This window comes from Balaenoptera musculus, chromosome 15, assembly GCF_009873245.2.
Source record: "Balaenoptera musculus isolate JJ_BM4_2016_0621 chromosome 15, mBalMus1.pri.v3, whole genome shotgun sequence".
Lineage (NCBI taxonomy): Eukaryota > Metazoa > Chordata > Mammalia > Artiodactyla > Balaenopteridae > Balaenoptera > Balaenoptera musculus.
In genome coordinates, this window is record NC_045799.1 from 65,105,757 (window position 1) to 65,130,973 (window position 25,217).

General features: G+C 40.9%; 1 protein-coding gene across 1 annotated transcript in view; it reads right to left on the minus strand.

The window, feature by feature from the left end:
• Positions 1-18,680: 18,680 nt before the first annotated feature.
• The window catches only part of GPR139 (G protein-coupled receptor 139), a 38,874-nt gene continuing 32,337 nt past the window's right edge, over positions 18,681-25,217 (minus strand). Inside the window, exon 2 of the mRNA XM_036824167.1 lies at positions 18,681-19,615. Coding sequence (XP_036680062.1) covers positions 18,681-19,615 — 935 coding nt within the window. The remainder of the gene's footprint in view (positions 19,616-25,217) is intronic.

Sequence of the window (25,217 nt, forward strand, 5' to 3'; positions counted from 1 at the left end):
TAAGAGGTCCTGCCTCGAGGAATACTGAGGATTACCTGGGATAATCTACGTAAATGCTCCTAGCATTGTGCCTGGTATTCAGTAAGACTAGTTATAGTAGCAACAGTTAACATCATTAATATCCATTGAGTGTTTATAGTAGGTGCTCAATAAATGCTATCTATTGGAATCGTTTTGACTATTCCCATTTTGTAATTATATCATGGTTATTTATGAATGCTTCTTATATTGCTTCCATTCATTCATTCATTTCTTTAAAAGGTATCCATTGAGAGTCACCCCTGCGCTGTGTACTGTCTTACCAGTTGCCGAAATGTTGGGAAAGACATTAGACACAGTCCCTGCCTGCACGGAAATTGCAGTCTCCTCTTTCTTGCTTCTCCTCCCCTTTGTGTTTCTTTCTCTCCTGTCTCCCTCCCCCTTTCCTTTCTCTCTTACTCAAGGTTCACTTTCACTAGACATTTAGCAGATTTTCACTGAGTGTCTAATACATGCCAGGACACAGGGATATAGCAGAGAACAAAACAAGGACCACTCGTGCCCAACAGCACAGCAGCGATTTTCATTTAAGATGTGGGCAGTGGGGCTCTGCCCTTGAGTTCTGAGTGGATCTGGCCCCTTGGCCTCCAGAAATGCCTACTACCTTGATCAAGTTTCACTGTCTCCTCCAGACCCTCAGCATCCTTCCCAATTCTCCCTTAGATTTTCTCATCAGCGCCAGTGGCTGCCGGAGCATCTTGATTCTTCACGAGACTCTGGGATAAAGCAGCTTGCAGCTCCCTGAGCTCTGGCCCCTTGACTAGCTGCTTCCTCACACATATCACGGTGCTGCTCCACTTTCCTGCATGAAAGGCCAGAGCTGATGGACAAGAATACTTTTGTCCACCATGTTGACTGGTGACTGCATCCTATCAAGGTGCGCCTCTGAGAAGAGAGAGTGAAAGGGTTACTGATGGGTTTTCAGCTTTGGGCTGTACAATGCAAAAAATGAGAACTTTTCAGTGAGAGTGAAGCCTGGTTTACCAGAAAGACTAAGAAACTCAGAATGGAGAGACCTGGTGTTTGATTCCAGCTTAGCTCTAGCATGCTGTGTGATCTGGGAGAAATTCCTTTCCTCTGGGGAGCCCTATCTGTGATGTCTGATTCTTTTAACATCTTCATTATTTTTCCCTATTTGTGTACTACCTTGAGACTTAGTTATTTGAATTTTTTTCTATTAAAATGACTCACCTTAAATTTACTTTAAAAGGAAAAATTATATAATATTTATATCATGAATGAAAAGCCAATCAATGGCCATAAGTAGAAGACAACTATGAAAATAAATAGGAGGAGAAAAACCCCACTATTAAATTCTATTTAGATGCTATTACCCATTGCAAGCTCTGAATCTGGTGCCTGCCATGATTGGTTAAATAGGAAAATAGCATGTTTAGGAGAGGTGTTATAGACATGCCGGAACCAGATGGAGACATTCTATGTGAGGTGATTAGGAAGGTAGAAAAAGAACAGAGAAGGAAAGTACTGCCCCACTATATGAGTTGATATTATTTAATGTCATGGCTGGGCACCACATAAAAACAATCTCTACCTCATCAGTGATAATCATGACTCATTTTGGGAAGCCTCCATGATTTCAAAGTCCCTTCTTGCTCAGACATTCCAGGATTCTTGAATACCTAGGTGGCTGTTTTAACACTTCCGCCATCATCTGGTGAGGGAGGTGGCATTGTTTCACTTAAAAAATGAGCTAATTTGAGCCTCACTGTGGTTGGTCCCATGCCTTCCACGTCCCTGTTCAGCTTTCATGTCCATTGTCCGTGATGGCAATTTAACCTTCTCTGTTCTTACTCCTCCCACCATCTACCATCCCTCAGCAGATGCTCATGGAAGCCATCAGTCAAAGAGGTGTCTCGCCTGTGCTCTGGAATCCCCCCTTTTGGGTTCTCAGCGTCTATGCTCCATCAATTATCCCCAATCTTTCCAGTAGTTTCAACTTTTCTCCTGTATTGATTCCTTTCCACCAACATTTATTAGAGTATCTCAAAAGTTGTTTCCCATAAATGTACAATTTATTGGGCAAAATAAGGAAACAAGATTATTTGGCAAAATACCTCCTGTATTATTTGGAGTCACTGATTACCTATCTTTTGACAATCTGCTAGAACAGGACTTTGGTAAACCACAGCCCATGGCTCAAGTGTGGCCTCTGCCTGTATTTTGTAAGTAAAGTTTTATTGGCACACAGCCATGCTTGTTCATTTATGTACTATCTATGGCTGCTTCCATGTTACAATGGCAGAACTGAGTTATTTAATGGAATTGGTATGGTCCTCAAAGTCAAAATTTATTTATCATCTGGCCCTTTGCAGACAAAGTTTGCTGACTCCTGTGCTAGAGAAGAACCAATGTGTATTTCAAGATGAATAATTGATATGGGCTGCTACAAATTTGTCCCATGTTTGGAACCATCACCTGAATAGAAATGTGGCCACGGGCCAGAGCAACCGTAGTTTGATGGTTCAAGGTCTGGATCACGCACTCGATGTGGAGTGTGGCCAGCCCAACTCTTGTACTTTTGCCAGTGTTAGTGAACTGGGGCAGTGTGCAGTTTTGAATGAGCAAAGCTGGGTGAGGTTGATGATATCTCACAACAGCCGACACCCACTCAGCGCGATAATCATGGCATAGCCATCTGAATGATGTCTAAGTTAAAACCCAATGCTTTAACACCTTGAGCACACCTTTCCCTTCAGGGTAACACATCCATTTACTTGTGCCTTTACCTGGAAGAAACACACACTCAAATTACAATTGGGTCCTCACACAACCTGGATGTTTCAGACAGCCAACAAAGACGAAATAGATGGTTCATATGGGTCAGTCATCTCGTCTCAGAGTTTTGGATGAGTCCCCAAAGCTGAGATAAATGGGGACCAAGGATCCTTATATATATATATATATTTTTAATGTAAGCACCAGATGGCCATTTTTTTTAAAGTTTATTTATTTATTTTTAGCTGTGTTGGGTCTTTGTTTCTGTGTGAGGGCCTTCTCCAGCTGCGGCAAGTGGGGGCCGCTCTTCATCGCGGTGCTCGGGCCTCTCACCATTGCGGTCTCTCCTGCTGCGGAGCACAGGCTCCAGACGTGCAGGCTCAGTAGTTGTGGCTCACGGGCCCAGTTGTTCCACAGCATGTGGGATCTTCCCAGACCAGGGCTCGAACCCGTGTCCCCTGCATTGGCAGGTAGATTCTCAACCACTGCGCCAGCAGGGAAGCCCAAGGATCCTTATATTTTAAAGTGAGGCGCTAGACTCCTTTGAGAGAACTTTGGCAGGCCCCCCAAATAGAGTTTTCTAGCACTAGCTCATCCCCAGCCTCCAGGGGAAAAGGCTAAAATTTCATTCAGCAGTTGAAGACAGTAGAACGTGAATAAACCAAAGAGTGAAGGTGTATTTGGAGAGAATTTTTAGACTGTTGATCTAAAATTTTTAGACTGTTGATCTAAAAATTTCTCCCTCCTCTTCCAACCATGGGGCAGAAGAGGGTGGTAGTGGAATTAAAGTTATCTGCTTGGATAGGTTGAATTAAATCCCCTGAAACCTGAGGAATAGAGTAACTGTTACCTGTTGCATTCCTAGCCATCCAGAGCCAAGATGCTGGCTCGAAGCAGAGCATGAGATGACGTTGCCTTTGTATTGCCCTGAGTCTCACCCAAGGTTGCCCCCACCTTACCCATGGAAGGGAGCGGGCTGTGGGTCATCCTCAAAGGCATGTCACACATGAGGATCATCTGGAGAGAGGATGTTACCCCAATAGAAGGGTGGACTCCCAGGAGCCAGGACCTGGGGACAAGTGAGATGAGAAAGTCTCTTTAACGGAACAGTGGTAAGAAAAAAAATGTTTACAGTTGATCACCACTTTCACCTTCAACCTCAGGTAACCATTAATCTGTTTCTGTCTCTACAGAATTGCCTTTTTGTGTATGACATTTTATGTAAATGAAATAACACAGTATGTGGTCTTTTGTGTCTGGTTTCCTTCACTTATCATAATGCTCATGAGGTTCATCCATGTTGTAGCATGTATTCATATTTTATTCCTTTTTATTGTTGAATAGTACTTTATAGCATGGATATACACCAGATATGGGCAGACCTCGGAGACACTGTGGGTTTGGTTCCAGACCACTGCAGTAAAACCAATATCTCAATAAAATGAATCACATGAAATTTTTTTGTTTCCCAGTGTGTATAAAAGTTATGTTTACGCTATACTGAAGTGTGCAGTAGCGTTATGTCTAAAAAATGTACATACCTTAGTTAAAAAATACATTATTGCTAAAAAATGTTAATCATCATCTGAACCTTCAGTGAGTCACAGTAGTAACGTCAGAGATCGCTGGTCACAGATCACCATAACAAATATAATAATAGTGAAAAAGTTTGAAGTATTTTGAGAATTACCAAAATGTGACCCAGAGACACAAAGTGAGAAAATGCTGCTGGAAAAATAGCACCGACAGACTTGCTCGATGCAGGGTTGCTACATGCCTTCAATTTGCAAAAACAAAACTGCATAGTGTAATAAAGCAAAGTGCAATAAAACGAGGTATACCTGTACTACACCATCCCATTATAAATAAGAACTTTTGAGACACCAAGTAAACATGTTTAAGTTTCTCCTGGTTTATAAAAAAAACTAAACCCAACAAATCTCCCTCAGCCTCACACTTCCCTGCAGAGAGCAGCTCCATCCCTCTCAACCTTCCTTCCTGACACTTGTTGGCCAGCTGTCTCCAATTCCTCATCTCCTACTCACTTCTCAAGCCCCTGGCACCCAGCCTCCGACCCATCCACCGCTTTGAAACTGCTAATGCCCAGGAGATGTCTTGGTCATCCCCTACCTTAGCCTGAGAGCTTCTGTTTAGCTAATTGCTTCCTTCTTGAAACTTGAGCATTACGACATCACAATTTTATGGTTTTCCTCTAAACTTCTGTTTCTTTTCATGAATATTTTATTTGTATTAGCTTTTTTCCACTGTGTAACAAGTTACTGCAAATTTAGTAGTTTAGTAATTTAGGTTTAAAACAACACACCTTCATGGTCTCAGTTTCTGTGGGTCGAGAGTGCAGATACGGCTTACCTGGGTCCTCTGCTTGGATCCAAGAATGCTGGAATCAAGAGATTGGCTGGGTTGTATTCTCATCTGGAGTCTTGACTGGGGAAAAATTCAGACCCGAGGTCAGTCAAGTTGCTGCCAGAATTCATTTCCTTGTGGCTATATCACTGAGGGTCCGTGCTTCTTGCCGGCTGGGGGCAGCTCTTAGGTCCTAGAGGGCCACCCACAGTTCCCTGCCATGTTGCTCTCCCACAACATGGCAGCTTCTTTGTCAAAGCCAGCAAGAGTATCTCACTCTAGTTTTCTAAGGCAGAGTCTTATATAATGTAATGAAATCATGGCAGTGACAGCCTATCACCTTTGCCATAAGACATAACCTAATCATGAGAATGACAATCTATCCCCTTTACTGTATTCTATTGGTTAGAATCAAGTCACAGGTTCTGCTGCACTCATAGGGAGGGAATTATGTAAGGACTTGACTCATTGAAGGTTACTTTAGGATATATCTGTCACAGTATTATAAAATATGGTAAATGCACAGAAAGTCACAGGAAATAACAGAAAGGACACTTTTCTATATAATATCTTAATATTTTGCCTTGTTTGTTTCAGAGTTTTTTAAAGTAATGAAACATATCAGATAGAGTTTCAGCTCCTGGTATGTCTGTCCCCTTCTTAACTTCTTTCTCTTGTCCAAGAAGTACTCACTCTCGGAAATTTGGAATTTCGCATCTCTGTTCATGTTTTTTATACTGTTTCTACAAAGGTATGTATGTATGCAGAGAAACTTCATATAAATGGAATCATACTGTACATAGGTGTCAACTTTCAACATTCCCTTTTTGAGGCCTATCCTTGTGGACGCATGTAGCCTTAGTTCATCCAGTTGCTTTGTGGTATAGTATTCTATTTATTTATCCATTCTCCTCTTGATGGGCATATAGGTTGCTTCCAAGTTGTTGCTAATACAACAACATGCAATAAACATTGCTGTATCCACCTCTTTGAGCACATGGGAGGTTTTTTCCCTCCAGCATACACCTGGAAATAGAATCATTTGGTTGTAAGGTAATGCATCATCAATTTTTCTGTAGGTTGCCCAGTTTCTTTTCAAAGTGGCTATATCCATTTTCACTCTCACCAAAGGTCCTTGTCTTTTCCATTTCCACCCAACACTTGAGGTTGTCTATTTCTTTTAATTATTATAAATCTGATAGTTGTGAACATTGTTGATAGCTTCGTGTTCACATTTCTGATTTTTAGTGAACTAAGGCATGCTTTTTATTTTTATTAGCCATCCAGGTTTCTCTTTTATGAACTGCCTATTAATAGTCAGAACTTCCATCCATTTTTACCCCAAATGTGGGCTAAGGTGACTTGACCAGGAAGAGGGACAGTTTCCCACCTCTGCTAGGAAGGGGCCCTACTCTAGCTCCTTGGTGTTCTTTTCATGTGGCCTCTGTGGCCACAATGAGGTCCCTGAAGTTCTTCGTGATTGGGAGACATCAACAAGGAGGACCTGGGACAAGAGAAGAGGAATGGGGGGTGGTGGGACCCCACATGGACACAATAGCTGACAGACTGAGAACATGTGAAATGACTGCAGAGACTCCCAGAAATATTGAAGGAGGGACCTGAGTGAACACAGGGAGGCAAGACATAAACAATTTGATTAATGGAACATCTCGATGTAGTTCTTTGTGTGTCTGTAAGATGATGAGGCAGGGGTATATTTGGATTATTAAGCATTTTAGCCTTTTCTGGGCTGTGGATAATATGTCATCAGTTCAATCCTTTTATAACCCTAGCAGCATATGTGTAAACCAAAGGGAGAAGTTAATCTCTCAAAGATACTGCTGCTTCCCCAGGCAGGAGATCTCTTATCATAAGATCTGATCCTGTCTCACTTTCTCTTTGGGAGGGGGCTTCTACAGCTGTGCTGGCCTTGACTGGGGATACACTCTTGTTTAACATGTCAGTTCAAGTGAGACAAGATGGAATATTTAAACAGGGCTTTGCTAAAGTCCTGGGGTTGTAGCAGGAAACTAACACACAGAACCTTAAAGAGTTGGTCAAGCTTGAAGGAGAGCTGCTTCTCTAGGTATACCTTTCTCATTAATGGGGCCTCAGGAAAAATGGCCCATCTCAGTCCTTTTTCTTCTGGCTTCAAGCCGTATCTTTAACATCTCTGCCCCGGGAAAACTACTGCTGATACCTAGACTGTCCAAGGTAAGACAAAGAGAATCTGAGCCCTTTCTCCTACCTTCCCAGGCACATTTCCTTTTTCCCCTGTCTGATGACCTGCTTCTTTCCTGGATGACTGATGCTATGATGACCTCATCTGTGGAAAAGGCCCTGTCCTTTCCCCTCATGGTTGTGGCCTTTCCCTTGCAGACCTCACTGGGACAGCAATGTCAGAACACATCACCATGCCCCAGAAATCAGATACACTAAGAGGTACACACATATAGCAGTAGGGAGTCATTTCCTTACAGCTTCTTAGAAATCAGATATTTACAAGATTAATTTACAATTACAAGAAGCCCTTGTCTCCAGCTGAGGAATATCTGTATCCTCTTTCAGAGCCCTAGAGACATTCTTGACATAGTGGGGACATACAGGTCACCCGTATCAACCTCCACCCACCAGCAGGAAGGACTATTTCCATTTTTCTCATCATTGGAACCAAGTGATAGCAATTCTAACAAGACGGGCAAGTTGGCCTTTATGCAGCTGTCATCATATCCTCCCAAAGGCTGAAGTTTTACTCCAGAGATTGACAGTGGATGCAAACTGACTGAGAGAAAGAATTAGGGTAAAACTAGAGGCCACATTTCATTGAAAATTGAAATTGAGTATGGAGTGACTGATGGCCTGCCTCTAGTCTTCCAAATCTTTGATGCTATATCTTTCTCAGGGACTGTCATTGGATAACTGAAATGAATGATATGCTTTCTCTACACTAGAAAAGAGAAAGAGCTGGAAAATGACGTAGCTAAACCCTTTCTTCCTGGGAGTGTCCTCTTCATTGTAAAGGTGACCAAGATTCCCAGAGAATTCTTGGAATATGCCATGTTCTTCTCGTCCCTTTCACAGGGAACTAGATAATAATAATACTGTTTATGAATAATACAAGCATGTTCTATATACTTAATAATATTACAAATAATTCTCACTACCTCCTTTTGAAGTCAGTACTATGGCTATTCTCATTTTACATATCATGCCACAGTAGCTCAGAGACCGGGAGTAACTTGTCCAATGTCACTCAGCTAGAAAGTGGTGGAATCAGGATTTGAACTCAGATCTGCACAACCCGCATCCTTGCAAACCAGAAACCTGCCTTTGGGGGTTGCAATGTTATGAATGTGTCTGATTTTGGCACCACCTTTGTTCACTTCTAAAAGTGCTATTTGGCATCCTTATTTTAATCAAAGTCAATTAAGATTATTTTTGATTTCAGAACTTTTAGGTACCTGAGTGCCAGCTATGAGAGACGGATATACCAGGGCCTAGACTCTCAGACCCTGAAGGTAGAATTATGCCTTTGGAAGTACCCAATAGCCTTAATTTGAGGACAGTGAAGCCCCAGGAGGATCAGGAGGACCTTTTCTTGCCTTTTCTCTAAGTATTTTAACAGTACAGCACACCTGACTGTCTATCTCCTTGGGGGTTGTGAAACTCCCTGAGTCACATTTCTAAAATTCCCTAGGTCATGAGGAGGTGAGTATAGGGGGAACTGTTTTCTCCAATAGTTCTATTTTAGTCCATAATTTAGGAATTCTTGATCTTACTGTCAGAAGTATTTGGAATATAATTTCTCTCAACCCTTCTCTTTCATTCCATCATTGATGGGGAAGGAAAGCCTTGACTGATTTGTAGGATTGGAAGAAGGAACACAACATATGTGAGAAAGCCTCCTTCACTCTTTTTTTTTTTTTTTGAATCAGTCATCAATTTTATACACATCACTGTATACATGTCAATCCCAATCGCCCAATTCAGTACACCACCATCCCCACCCCACCGCAGTTTTCCCCCCTTGGTGTCCATACATTTGTTCTCTACATCTGTGTCTCAACTTCTGCCCCCTCCTTCACTCTTTATTTCTCAGGTCTCTAGAAGGGAGGAATTCTTTCTATGCACCCAACTTACATACAGGAACCCTAATTAGTTTGTGATCCAGGCTTGGCTTCCAGAGTAGGGTCTAGATGTCCATCTCTAATTGTTCTCACTAATAAGACTCTACTTGGGGGGACAGAAGTTCTGCTTGTAATCATCTGGGTAACTGTCTTTTATGCAGTTCCAGACTCCCTCAGGGGTGTCTGAGCCGAGATCTAAACTGGTTGGGGAGGAAGTCCATTGGCCCTGGATTCAACTGAGGTTTTCCAACCTACCCTTCCAGTAATAGAGCTGATAATTGATAGCCACTAGTCTATTTCTTGAATCTATTTCTCAGTTTGTTCCGCACTGAGAGTGAGGGGGTAGATGGGTATGATTTGCCAGCCCCCTTAATCTTCAACAGTGAGAACTGCACATGCAACAGAAACCTCAACAAATTGTGGAGAGTTTGAATTAGGGAACTGGCCTGATGACAGATTATTTGGGAAAGTTATGCTGTAATTTCTCAGTTCTTATAGTCAACCAAGTGTTACCAAGTAGACAAGCAGGTTCTCAATCCTGGCTGTATATCAGAATCACCTGGAAATGTTTTAGAATATTCTGATGCCTTGGGCCCATTCCCAGATGTTCTGATTTAATGCACCTGGGGGTAGAGTCCGGACATAGGCTTAAAAACACTCTAGGTGAGTCTAAAGTGCAGCTAAGGTTGGGAATCACTAAAATAAAGAAGCTGCTGAAACCTCCTTATTTAATAGATCAGTGTTTCACAAAGTACAGTGTTTATAACACAAGGGGTGTGTGAGTAGGCTGAGATAGCAGTAACAATGAAGCAGATTGTGAAAAAAATTTCTCCCTTTCTATTTTGCTATTAATTCTTCCGATTAGGTTAAAGAAAAGTCTCAATATGGTGGTAGTAGGCCCTTAACACCTATCTTTGTTTTTTTAACAAAAAGAGAGTAGATGTCAGTTTCTGACAATTATGTAAGGTAAGAATTATTGACAATCTTTGATCTTTTTCTTTAATGGTGTCTATCTATTTACGGCAGGTGATACTGGTTTTCGCTTATGGTAGTGATATAAAGTTTTCTTTGAAAAGAATCTCTATCTAAGAAAAGGAAACCCTCAAACACTGTTGGTGGGAAAGTAAATTTGTGCAGCCACTGTTGAAAACGCTACAGAGGTTTTTCAAAAAAAACTAAAAATATAACTACCAAACAAACCAGCAATTCCACTCTTGGGTATACATCCAAAAAACCCCAAAATGCCGATTCAAAGAGATACATGCACCCAAAAAGATACATGCACCCCAATGTTCATAGCAGCATTATTTACAATTGCCAAGATATGGAAGTGTCCATCAACAGATGAATGGATAAAGAAGATATGTATGAATATATATATATATATATATATATATATATATACACACACACGTATATATATATATATACACACACACACACACACACACACACACACACACACACACACATTGGAACATTACTCAGCCATAAAAAAGAATGAAAATCTGCCATTTGCAACAACATGGATGGACTTGGAGGGTATTATGCTAAGTGAAATATGCCAGACAGAGAAAGACAAATACTTATGGTATCACTCATATGTGGAATCTAAAATATAAAACAAACTAATGAATATAACAAGAAGGAAGCAGACTCACAGATATAGAGAACAAACTAGTGGCTACCAGTGGGGAGAGGGAAGAGGGGAGGGGTGATATAGGGGTAGGGAAATAAGAGGTACAAACTATTATGTATAAAATAAGCTACAAGAATACAACACAATATGACTACAACACAGGGAATATAGACAATACTTTATAATAACGATAAATGGAGTATAACCTTTAAAAATTGTGAATCACTATGTTGTACACCTGTAACTTAAATAATATTGCACATCAACTATACTTCACTAAAAAAAAAGCATCTCCATCTTGGGTGAACACTAGAATCACCTGAGGAGCTTTAAAAAATACTGCTATCTGGATTTCATCTTGGGATTGGGATTTTCAAAAGCTTGCCAAGGGTGTAAAACCACTGTTTTAAAGTGCAGCAGTGCAGTGCTTCCCAAACTTTAATATGTGTGTGAATCACCTGGGGATCTTATTAAAATTCAGATTCAGCAGGCTGGGTGGGGTCTGTGATTCCACATTTCTTACAAACTCCCAGGGGATGCCCATGCAATGCTCCTGTTAGGTGGAGGAGCAAGGACAGTGAATTTTGTTTCTGTAAGAAATCGTATTTTAAATGGTTTCATAAAGTAAATAATGCTGTCCCAATTCCTTTTTTTAATGAAAAGGGGGAGCAAAATCTGAATCTTCATACATAAAATCTTAACAGATATTACCTTTCTTGCTCAAGTCAAATTCATGGCCAAATGGCTTCAGCACCTTGGACAGAAGCACAGGCAATTTTTCTTTTTTTTTCTTTTTTTTAAGGACCAGTGCCTAAACTAGAGAAGGACCAAGATTTGAAATCTGCATACAAAAACATCTGCAAAACAATGACATCAAAAATATTACTACGGGTTGTGCGGGAAAGTTTTAAAAAGTATATACGTTTTTAATGCCCTACCTGCTAGTAGAGTCTACATTATTTCATCTACAATCTTGTGGGGCTGATACTCTACTCTGCCTGATTTCATTAGACACATGAATTGGGTCATGAAATAGGACCATTTAATATTATGACCTGATGATTTCTGAATCCTCATTACTGGAATTAGAGGATGACTTTAGCCTAAATATCAACCTTGGATACTGAAAAGGCGAATGGGAACAAGCTGCTAATTCAGGAGAGTGTTAGGATGTCCAGGAAAATGTGTCAAAGTGGCCTGATGAAGTGGCTCATGGAACCAGACGGGACTGGGCTTAAAAAACAATTCATAAGTTACTCACTGTGACCTTGAACAAGCTTAATTTAATTCCCATGAGACAGTTTTCTCATCTGAAAAATGGAGGTGACAGCATTTTAAGAGTTATGATGATTAAATGAAGTAAGAAGATCACATCAGTTTCTTACTTAAAATTCTCCATTGCCTTACCACCAAATTCCTTACCAGGGCCCACAAAGCTGTACATGATTTTGCTCCTGCCCACCCCTCCTTGTCTTGTTCAATACTATTCTCTGCTGGGTCACTGTGCTTCAGCAGTACTAGTCTTCTGTTTTTTCCTTGAGTACTCAAAATTATTCCCATTTCAAGGCCTCTGTCCTTTTTTCCCCTTAGCCTGGAATGTTCTTTATATGACTGTTTCCTTTTAATTTGGATTCCAGTTCTGTTACCTTCTCAAAAAGGCCTTCCCTGACTAACTTGTCTGTTCTTCTTTCCACCTGACCCTAGTCACTTACTATTATTTATTTCTTAGAGCTTATCACTACCTGAAATTATTTTATTGGCTTCTTTGTGTATTGTCTCTCCTACTAGGGCAGGGGCCCTATCTGTCTTGTTCACTGAATCTGTCTTGAATCACTATGCCTAGAATGGATCTTGGCACATAGTGTATTTAAACACATATAGTCAAATAAATCAATGACCATGGGAGTGCTGGGACACATGGTTGTTAAATGAGTGCCCACTCTCTTGGTGCTCTTTATTTCCATTCCTAGACATATTCAAGTTGATAGTCTAGTCATTGGAGATGCTGAAGATTAATAAAAGACATTTCTAATGATGAAGGTTAGAAAGCAAGCTTGTAAAGGTCTATAGCATATATTTCCTGTAATGTGCTAGGAAATCATTGGAAATTGGACCTACCAACGTCTAGGTTGTATAATCTTGGGCAAAGGGATCTCTTGGGCCTTAGCTTTCTTTCTTTTTGATATTTGAGTGAAATAATCTCTAAGATTCTCTCCAGCATCCTATGATAGTAAAATAAGAATCTACCCTTTGCTGGTTGTTCTGTAATCACTTCCTATCTCACTTCACCCTTGATTTTTCACTGCTTTGTGCCTTGGGATCTGGCCACTATGGACTGCATCACCTGCACTCTCTTCCTCGCTGACTTCTCTTTGAGCTTGGCCAGTGGAGGCATCAGCATGATATCAGAGGGAAGGAAGAAAGAGGTTGGGGTACCCCTTCCTTCCTCTCTGGCATCATATCTCCGGCAGCGGTGTGGCACCTGCTTGCTGGAAGGCCCCTTCTCCAAAGCACATCTTTGAGCTGCAGTAACAGCTATTTCCTCCCGTTGCCCCATCAGGCATAGGGAGGTAAGTCTTCCTATTGTTTCTAGTTCCTGGGTGCCTCAATAGCTCTTTTTGTTTCCCTTATTCTTGCTCAGATCATTATTTAATAGTCTCTTGGTTAAAGTCTTTTTATTGAAATCATCTGAGTGAGATTTGCTTCCCTCCAAGACTCTGATTGATATACAATCCATTTGGAAATATATCCAGAGAAGCAGATTCTAAGGGCTCCCATGGAAAACCATTTGTGGATTTAATAGATGTCACTGTGAAGATTTCTTCTTTGGTTTGATCTGGATCCCTTATACTGCAGTTTAGGTCTCATTCCTTCTTGTTCTATCTCCAGTGGAGAGAAATATCATGTTACCGCCATTCACTAGGTAACAAAGCTCCACAGACATGGTAACTCCTCATGCAGAGTTGGTGAGACGGCATCTCTCGTCCCCGTAGCCCTGTTTTGCTCCTTTTTAATCAGAAAAGTTTTCTTTTTCTTTTTCTGGCATGACAGTGACACATTCTTTCAATAAACCCAGGAAATTCACTGTGTCTATTTATCCCATAGACACAAACCTCTTATCCCCCTTGTTGTGCCTGGCAAGTACTCAGACTAATTGCACACCCTCACAGAGGCTGAGCCATCACATTTAGCCAATAAATGTAATAAAAGGATTATTATTTAAAAGTTCAACCTCCATCAACTCACTTTTATCCTGCCTCCCTGAATTGGTGAACAAAATTAATGAGAACAGTGTGGCCATGCTTACCAGCTTCTGTTTGCAACCTTCTTATCAAAATCTTTGCCTTTCTGTACTTCCCTCTCAACTTGTAAGTTGCTTTCATGCTTCAAGTTGATGCAAAGATAGATTATGGCAATAGTTTGTAGATGGCAGTCAGAATTGACAGTGGTTTGTGTGGGAAATGCATAGCTAGTTTGAGAGCTGTGGTTAGGATTCCTGTTAGAGTCAATTAAAAACAAAAATTATACCTCACAGGTAAAGGTCAAATCAAGTGTTTTAATTATGATGCAGTTATACTATATCTCATGCTTGGATGACCTGGGTTTGAAGAGTTGGAAAACTATGTAATATAACCAACTCTAAAAAGGGCACAAAAATAATGTGAACTCTTGGACGGATGAATCAGAATCTTTCAGAGACACAGTGAGGTAGAGTGGAAAGGATGAAGTGTTAGGTGACTTGGGTTCTACTCTGGACAAAATCATTAAAGTCTTTGGGCCTAGCATCCTCACCTGTAAGAGGATGTACAATTGGAGGCTCTTTTTAGCTCTACTATTAATAATCACCACCCCATGAAGTACGTACTGGAATTACTATTAGCCCTATTTTATGGAGAGGAAATTGAGGCTCAGAAAGATTGAAAACATTGCCCAAGGCCACACAGCTAGAAAGTGGCAGAGCCTGCAAAGTTATAGCTGACAATAACTCACTCCAAACTTTGGTGTCCTGACCTTGAGAGTGTCTATTTACCTTTCAGGCACCTGGGAAAAGTTGACTTTTACACCACTTTCTACATGAGGACAATCTTTCAGAGATCTTCAAGGACTTGTTCAAGGTCAAACATCTAGTACATTGTGGAGCTAGGACATGAACTTGTGATTGTCTGACTTCAAAGCCCAAGCTCTCAGCCATTATGCTAGATTTCCACTTATGATAACAGCCACCACAGTCTCGAAGATGCATAGATGATGTAGTCAGAAAAGAATTCAGATTTATAACCAGTAAGCTACCTAATTTCGGATTATAGGAAGCAGAGTTCAGTGGCGGGGCAGGTGGGACTCAGGTCTCGTTCTAGCACCAGCACAAAGCATAAGGAAGATGCTTATTGAAAAATTTTAATCAGAGTTCTGCCATTGCTTGAGCATATATGCATCTACCAAACACCAAGTGTGCACCATATTAGAATTTATTATAATACAAACAAGTCCAAACACAATATATCTAATTAAGAAAATATGAACATCTACTATTTTTCTATGGTAACATTTTATTCCATTCTTTGAACTGGAATAGCCAACACTAGAGTCTCTTATTAACTTCAGATAGGCCCCCAGTTTGGACCAGTGGGCACCAATTGTGCAAAGTAACCTTTTCTAATTGCAGAGTGTTTGCAAAATGAAACTTCATTCCTTCTCATGGTCTGTTTTTTATGGTTTGTCTGTCATCCTCCTTATTTCCTTCCCATTAGACAGTTCAGTCCTTGAGTTGTTCAATAAAAAGATACAGTGTGTACATGTGTAGCATCACTGCATGTCCAACCAAGGACACAAATCATACAAGAGGAATGCTAGTTAACAGTCTTTGAAAGAGGCATCACAGAAACCTGATATAAGGCAATTGCTTAAGTGCCATCAACAGCAGCTGTTTACGTGACAGGCTTCAAAATTCAAGGCTTTATTTCTAAAACTGGCCTGAAAGAAAAGGCTTAAAAGTTTGTTTTTTTCTTTAAAAAAACTTTTAATTTTTGTCCACAATTATTACTATAAATAAGAATAAATTAAAAGTCCTTAGATTATCTGAAATAAACTTTAGGAGATATGTATCAACCTAAGCCAACAGGCATATGTATGCATTTTAACCAGAAGACAACACCTCACTGGGCTGCCTTCAAAAATCAGACCTCTTTTAAACATTACTGTATCAAAATATAAAATACAGTCAGAAGGAAGAGTGATCACAATACTACTTGGTATAGCCTCTGTTGTTAAGAGAAGTAATAAACGAGTGTATGAGGAAAACATTCCAAATGCACACCCAATTTTTACTTTTTAAGCATCAATAATTAATTGTTACATACGACTAAAAACATGGAGCAGAGGGCATTGAGATCCACATACATATTTTTCATCTTACATACATTCTCAAAAAGGAATTGCTTAACCTTTATAGATATTGCACTGTGACTCATTCATGTATAGTTCAAACTAGCATTTTTCAGAGCTATGTGTTTAAAAATAAATAATTAAATAAATATTTATATATATTAGGTGTAGGTAGCCTTTGGTCAATGTTCATTCACAAGGGGGTGTGGTGGAGTCACATCATACACACATTTAATGAACAGGTGCCTGACTACACATGCTTGGCCAAAAAGAAACAGAGAGAAATGCAACTTAAGGGGAAATCTGTGGGGAAATCTGGCCACTCTTCCACTAGATGTGCGCATGCCCTGGGGAGAGTGTGACCTGGGAGATACGAATCTGCTTGTCCCTCAGTCAAACAACGTCCATGAACCTCTTCTAGTGGGAGCATCTTGCTGCACCAGTGTGATCCTAATGTTCTTGGATACATTAGAGTCATACCATATGGTCCCTAAATGCAAGCCAACTCCGTCTTGTCTTCAACAGAAGAAACAGCAAACTGTTCCAATGCTGGAAAAAAAACTTAGCTAAGTTTTCAAGGGGTAGAATATGGTCTCCAACATGGCTCCCTCCTGAGAACTTTGCAGAAATAACTTTGGCTCTGCCAGATTTTTGATGAGACTCTACTGCAATTATTGAAAAGGAGTAGGAATTAGGATCATCAGGATGAACGTGACCTAAAGTTGTATTGAATTAGTGTTGAGGACATTGGTTGAAGTTTAGGGATTGTGTGGCGTCGGAGCCTTTTCTACCCTGCTCATTTATTGCAAGTTCCCTTTAAAAAGGTAGACATGTCTTCCAATTTAGGGACAAAAGTGCAGTAAAAATTCAGCCTGAGGAACCAAGTGTTCCAGGTGAACTGTCTGCTTTTTGTTGGGTCACCAAAAATATCATATAATTCCAAAATCATTTTGGAAGACTTCTTCTAGAACAGGGATAAGTTCAAATACTGGGAATCTGGGAGAGAAGTCTTTAAAAAAATGTAACTGAGAAAAACTCCAGCATGGATTTTTCTTTCAAAACACATCATGGGGTACATAGGAACCTAATGTAATCAAGTCTGTGTGTGTGCACACATGAGTGGTAGTTCCCAGGGAAGCCTCTATTAATTACACCCTAGAACTGTTCTTGCCTTGGACAGACAAGAGCAGAATAAATAAACTCGTATTTTATTATTTTGCAAAGGATCTGGGTTAAATAGCATCACCAAAAACTGGCACCACCCTTTTGAGCCACGTGCATCAAAGGGCAGACATGTAGACAACATGCATACATTTCCACTGCCATTTGCGGCCGAATGGCAACGCCAGCTGGGCAGTGGGGCAGAGCTGAGAATGTCTCCCTTCACATCTGGAGAGCTACAGTTCCTGACCCTCAAAAATTAAACCCAGTTCCAAAGTCACTTCAAATAAAACAGTTTGGTGACGGCTTCAGCAAGCAAGGAGGCAGGGTTGGCAACTCTACACATAAAGGCTTCTCCAGGAAGCTTGAGTGGCACGGCAACAAGAAGCTACTTGAGTAAGGAGACTGTACACAGCTGACACAAGGATGGATTGAAACAATGGCAAGAGTGGGCTTATTTTTTTTGTTTTTCTGGGCTCAAGAACTCCTCCTATATCCCCACACACCAGGCAGGGTCTTTGTTTTGGAGGAGCTAGTTAAAACCTATACATAATGGCAAATAGAAAGGCTGCATTTTAGACCCCAGGTCTGAGTGTCGTGGTTATGTTGGTTAGGAGCCTTTTCACAGAAGCTCGGACCAGAGTTTGAGCAAGATCCAATCCTCCCCTGCGCCCACAATCTCATTCTACAGATAGGGGTGCCAGGGCCACTTCAAGACCAAAACCCTCACTAGGACAAAGGGCACCTTGGAAAATTCCCAAATTGGTCAGCGTCGTTAGCTGCTGGTAACAGCACAGGGAAATGATGGATGACCTCAGCTCTTGGAAGAAGAGTGTGGGCTCAGCTATGTGCTACTGTGGCTTGATGTGTCACATAAATGAGCAGTTTCCAGTGACTGTGGATGGTGCCAAGGCTAAGTCATAGACTATTTCTCTACTGTGTGTCCTTACAGGCCACAGGATAATGACACAACCTCCAATGACATCTTCAAACTGGTAGGAACTTTTGCTGTCAACATGACTTGGTAGAAATGAACGCATAAATGAAAACAAGATTCATGCTTTTCTTTCTTCTCCTCCATCTTTCCTCATCTACCAGTCTGAGAGTTGCTCAATCTGTGGAGACAGGAAATCAGGTTAGCACTCTTAAGGAGAGCTGTTCAGCCAGAGGATGGGCCACATTCCCATCTGGAAATGGATTACACAGAGACACTAGGTGCCAAACCTCTGAGGTCATGGGGATACCTTTATAGGTTTTCCATTTTTGTCGTACTGGTACACCAGCATCTTGATACAGTGTGAGTTGGCCGGCGAGATCCAAGGGCTACTTGTTATGGAAAAGTTATGGTTGGTGTAGAACTGTATCGGTTGCTTCTGGCACTTGAAGAAGGCCTTGAGGGTAGCGGCCGCCATTTTGCGGAACCGCTTGCTGATGAAGCAATAGAGGAAGAAGTTGATGGCCGTGTTCAGAAGGGCCAGCATGTTGGCAATGTCGGACATAACGTGCATCAGCCAGCGGTTCTGGATGGGCGCCCCATAGAGGTGGTAGAGGATCATGATGATACGTGGGGCCCAGAGTGTGGCAAAGATGGAGGTAATGGTAAACAAGATGGCAGTGGTTTTCCCTGTGGAGTAGCCACGGAGGCGAAAATTGCTCTTCCGCCTGAGCTTGTATACAATGATTGAGTTCAAGATGAAGAAGATGGAACAGGGCACCAAGTACACAGTGAAGCAGTGAATCCAGATAAGGACATGATGCACGGAGGTGCTGATGTAGTCTTCAGTCCAGATGTTGGGCCACCAGTAGTAGGGGATGCTGGTCAGGAAGCAGGTGACATAAACACTTACAATGACTTTCCGGGTGCGGGCTGGGTAGGAGACCGTGTGGTACTTGAGCGGGTGGCAGACTGCAATATACCGGTCAATGGTTAATGGAACAGTAATCCAAATTGAGGTGTGGATGGATGAGAATTCCAGCACTTCTATGATCTTGTCGGGAACCTGAGGCATCTGCATGTTCAAGATGAAATCTTCCAACAGGAAGTCCACGAACACAATGAAAAAGAGGACCAAGATGTCAGCAGCGGCAAGTGCCAAGAGATAGTTGTAGGACGACTTCTGTCTCCTAGCCACCAGCTGAGAGAGGATGATCACGGTTAGGATATTTGCTGTGGAGAGAGAGAATCTGGTTTACAATTGAAGCAAGATGACTTCATTGGCTACTACGGGCCCCTAGGCATAGTGTATTAGGCACTCCCACGGAAATCAAAGGGACTGAACCCATGCTCTTGAGGGACAATCTCTGCACTGCAATTGCACCTCGTACAAACATCTGGATACTATTTTGACAAAGTTTCATGTTCACATTGTACTTAATTTGTCCCTCACACAGTCATGACAGTGGTGCTGCCATTGTCCTCACTTCAGAAATGAAACTGGGTCTCAGAGAACTTAAGGAACTCACTTAGAGCCACAGACTTAGCCATTCATGGTGACAGGGACCAAACCCAGATCCTCTAATCCCCAGTCCTGTGCTCTTTCTTTTGTCTGACTGCATGGAGAATATGGGGCTGGGATGGCATTTCCTGTTTCCCGTGCTCAAGTAGGACATTGGACTATACAACCTCTTAAGAACCTTTAGAACTTGGATTTTAAGACCTTTCTTTTTTTTTTTTTAATTTAATTTATTTATTTAGTTATTTATGGCTGTGTTGGGTCTTTGTCTCTGTGCAAGGACTTTCTCCAGTTGCGGTGAGCGGGGGCCACTCTTCATCGTGGTGCGCAGGCCTCTCACTATCGCGGCCTCTCTTGTTGCGGAGCACAGGCTCCAGACGCACAGGCTCAGTAGTTGTGGCACACGGGCCTAGTTGCTCCGCGGCATGTGGGATCTTCCCAGACCAGGGCTCGAACCCGTGTCCCCTGCATTGGCAGGCGGATTCTTAACCACTGTGCCACAAGGGAAGCCCAAGACCTTTCTTTTTTAAGTGGGTTTAGAATTGAAGGAATGGAGAAGATCATGACCTTTAGATTAATTTAAAAATAAATTATATTTATTTTTAGAGTAGGTACACATGGTACATAATTAAAGTTAATAGAAAAGTAAAATTTCCTTCCACTCTTATTCTCCAACCACCCAAGTACCCCTCCCTCAGGGCAATCATAGTTAATAAATAATCTGTGCTTATGCATGTCTGTATAATATGTGTGTATATAGTTTTTGCAAAAATAGTAGCAATATATTATTTTTCTGGGGGTCAGAATTGTTTTGGAATGCATCCACATAATTCTGATCAGTTTAAAAAAAACAAATGTCTCTCTGAATAAGATACATCTGGAAAGTCATTAGGGACTCACTCTAAAATGATATCCCAATGGATAACATCTGGAAGTCATTCTACACATTTATTCTCATTAACTCACAACCAAGCCTGAAATTTGAACATTATTAACCCTAGTTTGCAAACAAGGGTCTGAGAGAATTTATGTCCCCTGTCTGAAGTGCAGTGGCAGAGCTGGAATCCAGGGCTCTCTTTCTCGCATGTGCCTTTAAAATTATTTCACAATAGTTCACATGTGAAAATGTCTTTAATATGCACACCCTGGTGTATTCATCACTCAGGTTAAACAAATTTTAACATTTTGCCACATATGCTTTAGTTCTTTTTAAATAAAGAAACGACACTGTAGATGCAGTTGAAGTCTTCTTTGAAATTGTTCCAGCCCATCATTTCCTTTCCCCCTTTCCCCGCCAGAGGCAGCCACAGTGCTGCGGTCTTCAGGGCCACGTTTGCATACTCTTAACTTTCTTTTATGCAGAACCTGCCACTCTACATGCCGCTATTTTTCACGCAACAAGTTGCTTTTGAGACCTGTTTTTTTTGATACATGTAGATCTATTTCACTCATCTTAACAACTATAGAGCAATTCCATTAATAAACTTACTGTAATTTATTTATTCATATATACAGACATATTTATACATATACACACATATGTCTATATATGTCTATATGTATATATACACATATTATGTAGACATATACATCTAGCTGTCTGTATGTGTATATATATACACATATACTATATAGACATCGATGTGTGTTTGTATATACACATTTAAATTGGTTTCAGGATTTTGCTGTTATAAACTGCTGTAGTTAATACCTTAATGTGACTCTCCATGAGAAGCAGCTAGGTGTCAGAGTTTCTCTCAGGTAGTATATACATATGTAGAAGGGTGTTTATTATGTTTTAGAATATGTGCATCTTCATCTTCACCAGATATGGCTGAATTGCTCTGTAAAGTGGTTTTACTAATCTGCACTCCCAACAGTGGAGTATGAGAGTTCCAGTTGCTCCATAACCTCTCATTACTCGGCACTGTCAGGCTTTTTTGTTTGTTTATTTGTTTAAGTCTGTGCTGTCCTTGTTCTTGCTCAAAGCACTTTGAAATAACATTTTGAAGTGGTGGAGAGTTAAGGTACCAATTATATTAATTATCCAGTATTCATTCCCAGTGGTTTAGAGCATTCAATACCCATGCTTTAAACCACTCGGCAATATCAATACTTCTAAGTGGGGGTGGGGGTACCATGTGGGTATGTTACACCCTGCACAATAAAGAAAAATTATGAGTAAATCTTACTTTAAGTCAATACCTAAGAAAAGAGGTCCATTAAAGCAAAATTCTTTATATTATTAATTCTGAAATTTCAAAAGTTTACTTATGTATTCAACAGTGTTTTTCCATACCTACTATGAGCTATGCCCTGGAAGGAGATATTGAACAAAATAGACATGGTCCGTCTTAACTTCATGGAGCTTAGAGTTTACTATGCAAGAAAAGCATCAACCGAAGAATCAAAGAAGAAAATGTGTAACTGGAAGCTCTAGTAAGTGCTATTAGTGATCAGAAGAATCTTTACTGAGGAAGTGATGTCCAAGCTGAAGTTTGGAGACCCAGTAGGAGGTAAATAGGCAAAAAAGGTGGTTGGAGAAAGTGTTTCAAGCAAAGGCAACAGCATGTGCAAAGGCCCTGAGGTGGCGAAAGCATGAAGAGTTGAGTTTATTAAGGCGAGGAATACTCATATTGATTTCTACTTGCTTTGTATACATTTTTGCACTTCATAGCTCTCTTTTATTAAACAGCCTGTTGAAACGTGTTCGAAAATGTCTTATTCATTTAGAAATCCTTTGAAAAAACATCTAGCATCTTCCTTCTGTGTACATGGGCCCAAGATGGATACAAATTGGTATTGTAGACATTCAGAGTCTCCATTCAGAGAGTGTAGAAACAGCATGCAAGGGGCTGAGTATTAAAGAGACAAACAAGAATACACACAGTGATACAAGAGCCACAGGTGCATAGACACAGAAGGAAGGGCAAAGGCTTTGGAGGAGGTTATGGGTCAAAATTTAGGCTACTCCGACCTGACAGTCAGAGTTTCATGGAACTCAAGCTGTAAAACCAGGTCTGATGCTTTCCCATCAAGCCAAGAGCATCAGGGCACAGTGATTTAGAATGTGGAGTTTGGGGCCAGGCCGCCTGGGGTTCAGTCCCGGCTCTATTATTTATTGACTCTTTGGCTTTGGGCAAATTTATTCAATCCCGCTGTGCCTTAGTTTCCTTTTTTATAAAATAGGTTTAATAGGGTTATTCTGAGGATTAAGTGAGATAATTTTTATAAAGTGGTTAGAACAGTATCCGGCATGTGGTAAGTTCTCAATGAATGTTAGTTCTTGACTGAGAATCCACTCATTCAACAATTATTAACGGAGCATTTACTATGTGTCAGGCACTGTATGAGGCGATGGAGATGCAGGAATTAACAAAATGGACAAGTTCCCTTTTATCATGGGGCTTATAGTATAGTGGGTGAGAGAGACAACGCATAAATACAAAAAGGTGCAACAGAATTTCAGATAACGATGCTATACAGAGTAAAACCAAGGGATGGGACAAATTGTTGGGGGGTGTTGTTTTTTTAGATTGGACATTTGAGTTCAATTAAGGATGAGGAGAGGGGATCTGCCATAAAAAGATCCTTGAGAAAAGAACTCTAAGCCTCTAAGCAGGGGGAATGGCAAGTGCAAAGGCTCTGAGGTAGGAAAGAACTTGGTATTCATGGAACTGAAGGGAGGACTCTCATCAGTCCTATTATCATCCCTGCTTTACAGGGGAGGAAACTGAGGCTTGGATTTTTAGGTTATCTGTCCATAGCCACAAACTGAGTAAGTGGGAGAGCCTGAAGTTGACTCCAGCCCTCTCTGACTTTGTGGCATATCAAGTTCCACTTTGTTTCCAGCCGGAGGAAAGTGATTCCTGTTCTCTCAGTTGCCCCTGACTTAGAGAAGTGCCATCATTTCTCAGAACCTCTTTTTTCCATTCATTAAACAATGCCCACACACTCTCTCATGTCCCTGCTCTGCTCCCCAGCTTATAAGGGGGGTAGGAATGAATAAATGCTGGGGTCTCCCCAGAAAAAAAATGTGATACAGTCATCCTTTAGTATCTGCAGGGTATTGGTTCCAGGACCCTCCTGTGATACCAAAATCTGCGGATGCTCAAGTCCCTTAAATAAAATTGTAGAGTACAGACGGCTCTCTGTCTCTGTGGGTTCTGCATCCACGGATACAGAGGGCTGACTGTATATATTCTGCAGAGAGTCACTTTGCACCACCATCTCTTACTTCCTCATCGAACCCTGTTTGTAATGTGGTGCTAAAAATTTTCCATATCCGAACTCTTCAAAAATATTCCATCTCCACCTAATTAATGCTTTAAGTCAGGCAAGTCATCAACTCCAAATTAAATTTCCAGCTATTCATATTTGACATTTCCTTAAGTTTCTAGTAATTGCGTCTCTCGAGAAACTAACGCGCAGACGTTGAGTTTCCCATTTCTTTCGTGCAGGTTGGTTTGCTCCCAAGGCAATATCAAGAACACTTAGAACATCCTTGGCATGAGAGAGATGTGTGAGCCACAGAGACCCAGAGGGGAATGGAACAATTCCTGTGTATTGATTTTCTGAAAAAGAAATGAGAAGGTAGAATTTTCAACTCTCAAGGTTGGCATTTGCTATAATTCCCCACATTGAAAAATCCTTTCATTTCCACTGTGATAGTTCTTTCCCCAAAGAAAAGGAGTGGTGTTGATAGAGTCTGTGTGTATTTATAAAGGATGAATAAGCTAAGAAACCCAAGTCATCACCACCTGAAATTCCATTTCTCAGCTTTTTTCTCAAATTAACAGGCCCAAGAATCTGTTGTGTGGAAAACCAACCAATCCCATCCAAGCAAGTCCACGTGAACTTCATGATCAAAATGTCAATGCTTCTAAAAAGCAAATCTTTTCTGTCAATGGTGTCATTGGACAGGTTTAAGCTCCTGGGTAATATAAAGCCCATGTTTTGTGATTGCAAAGCTTCTTGTTATTATATTCTTGGGGGAATTCATTTCCTATACTTTGCAGCTTACCATGCTCAAACTTGAGAGGATTTAGGGAGTAGCTAAAAGATCAACACAGGTTGGGCTGTCCGACCCCACCACTGGACGGTTGACTGGCGCAGAGGGAAAGGGTCAAGGTCTTCCAGAGGTATTTTCTGTGTCTGTGAGGACTAAGAAGTTCCTGCAGATTCCTTGGAAGAGCCCTGACTGGGAGTTCTGAGTTTATATCTCTTAATTCTGCTACATTTCTTGGTTTATGTTTTTTTTTTTTTTGGTCTTTGAAAATTATTTTTTTCAATTACAAAAGTAAAATATACCTGTAA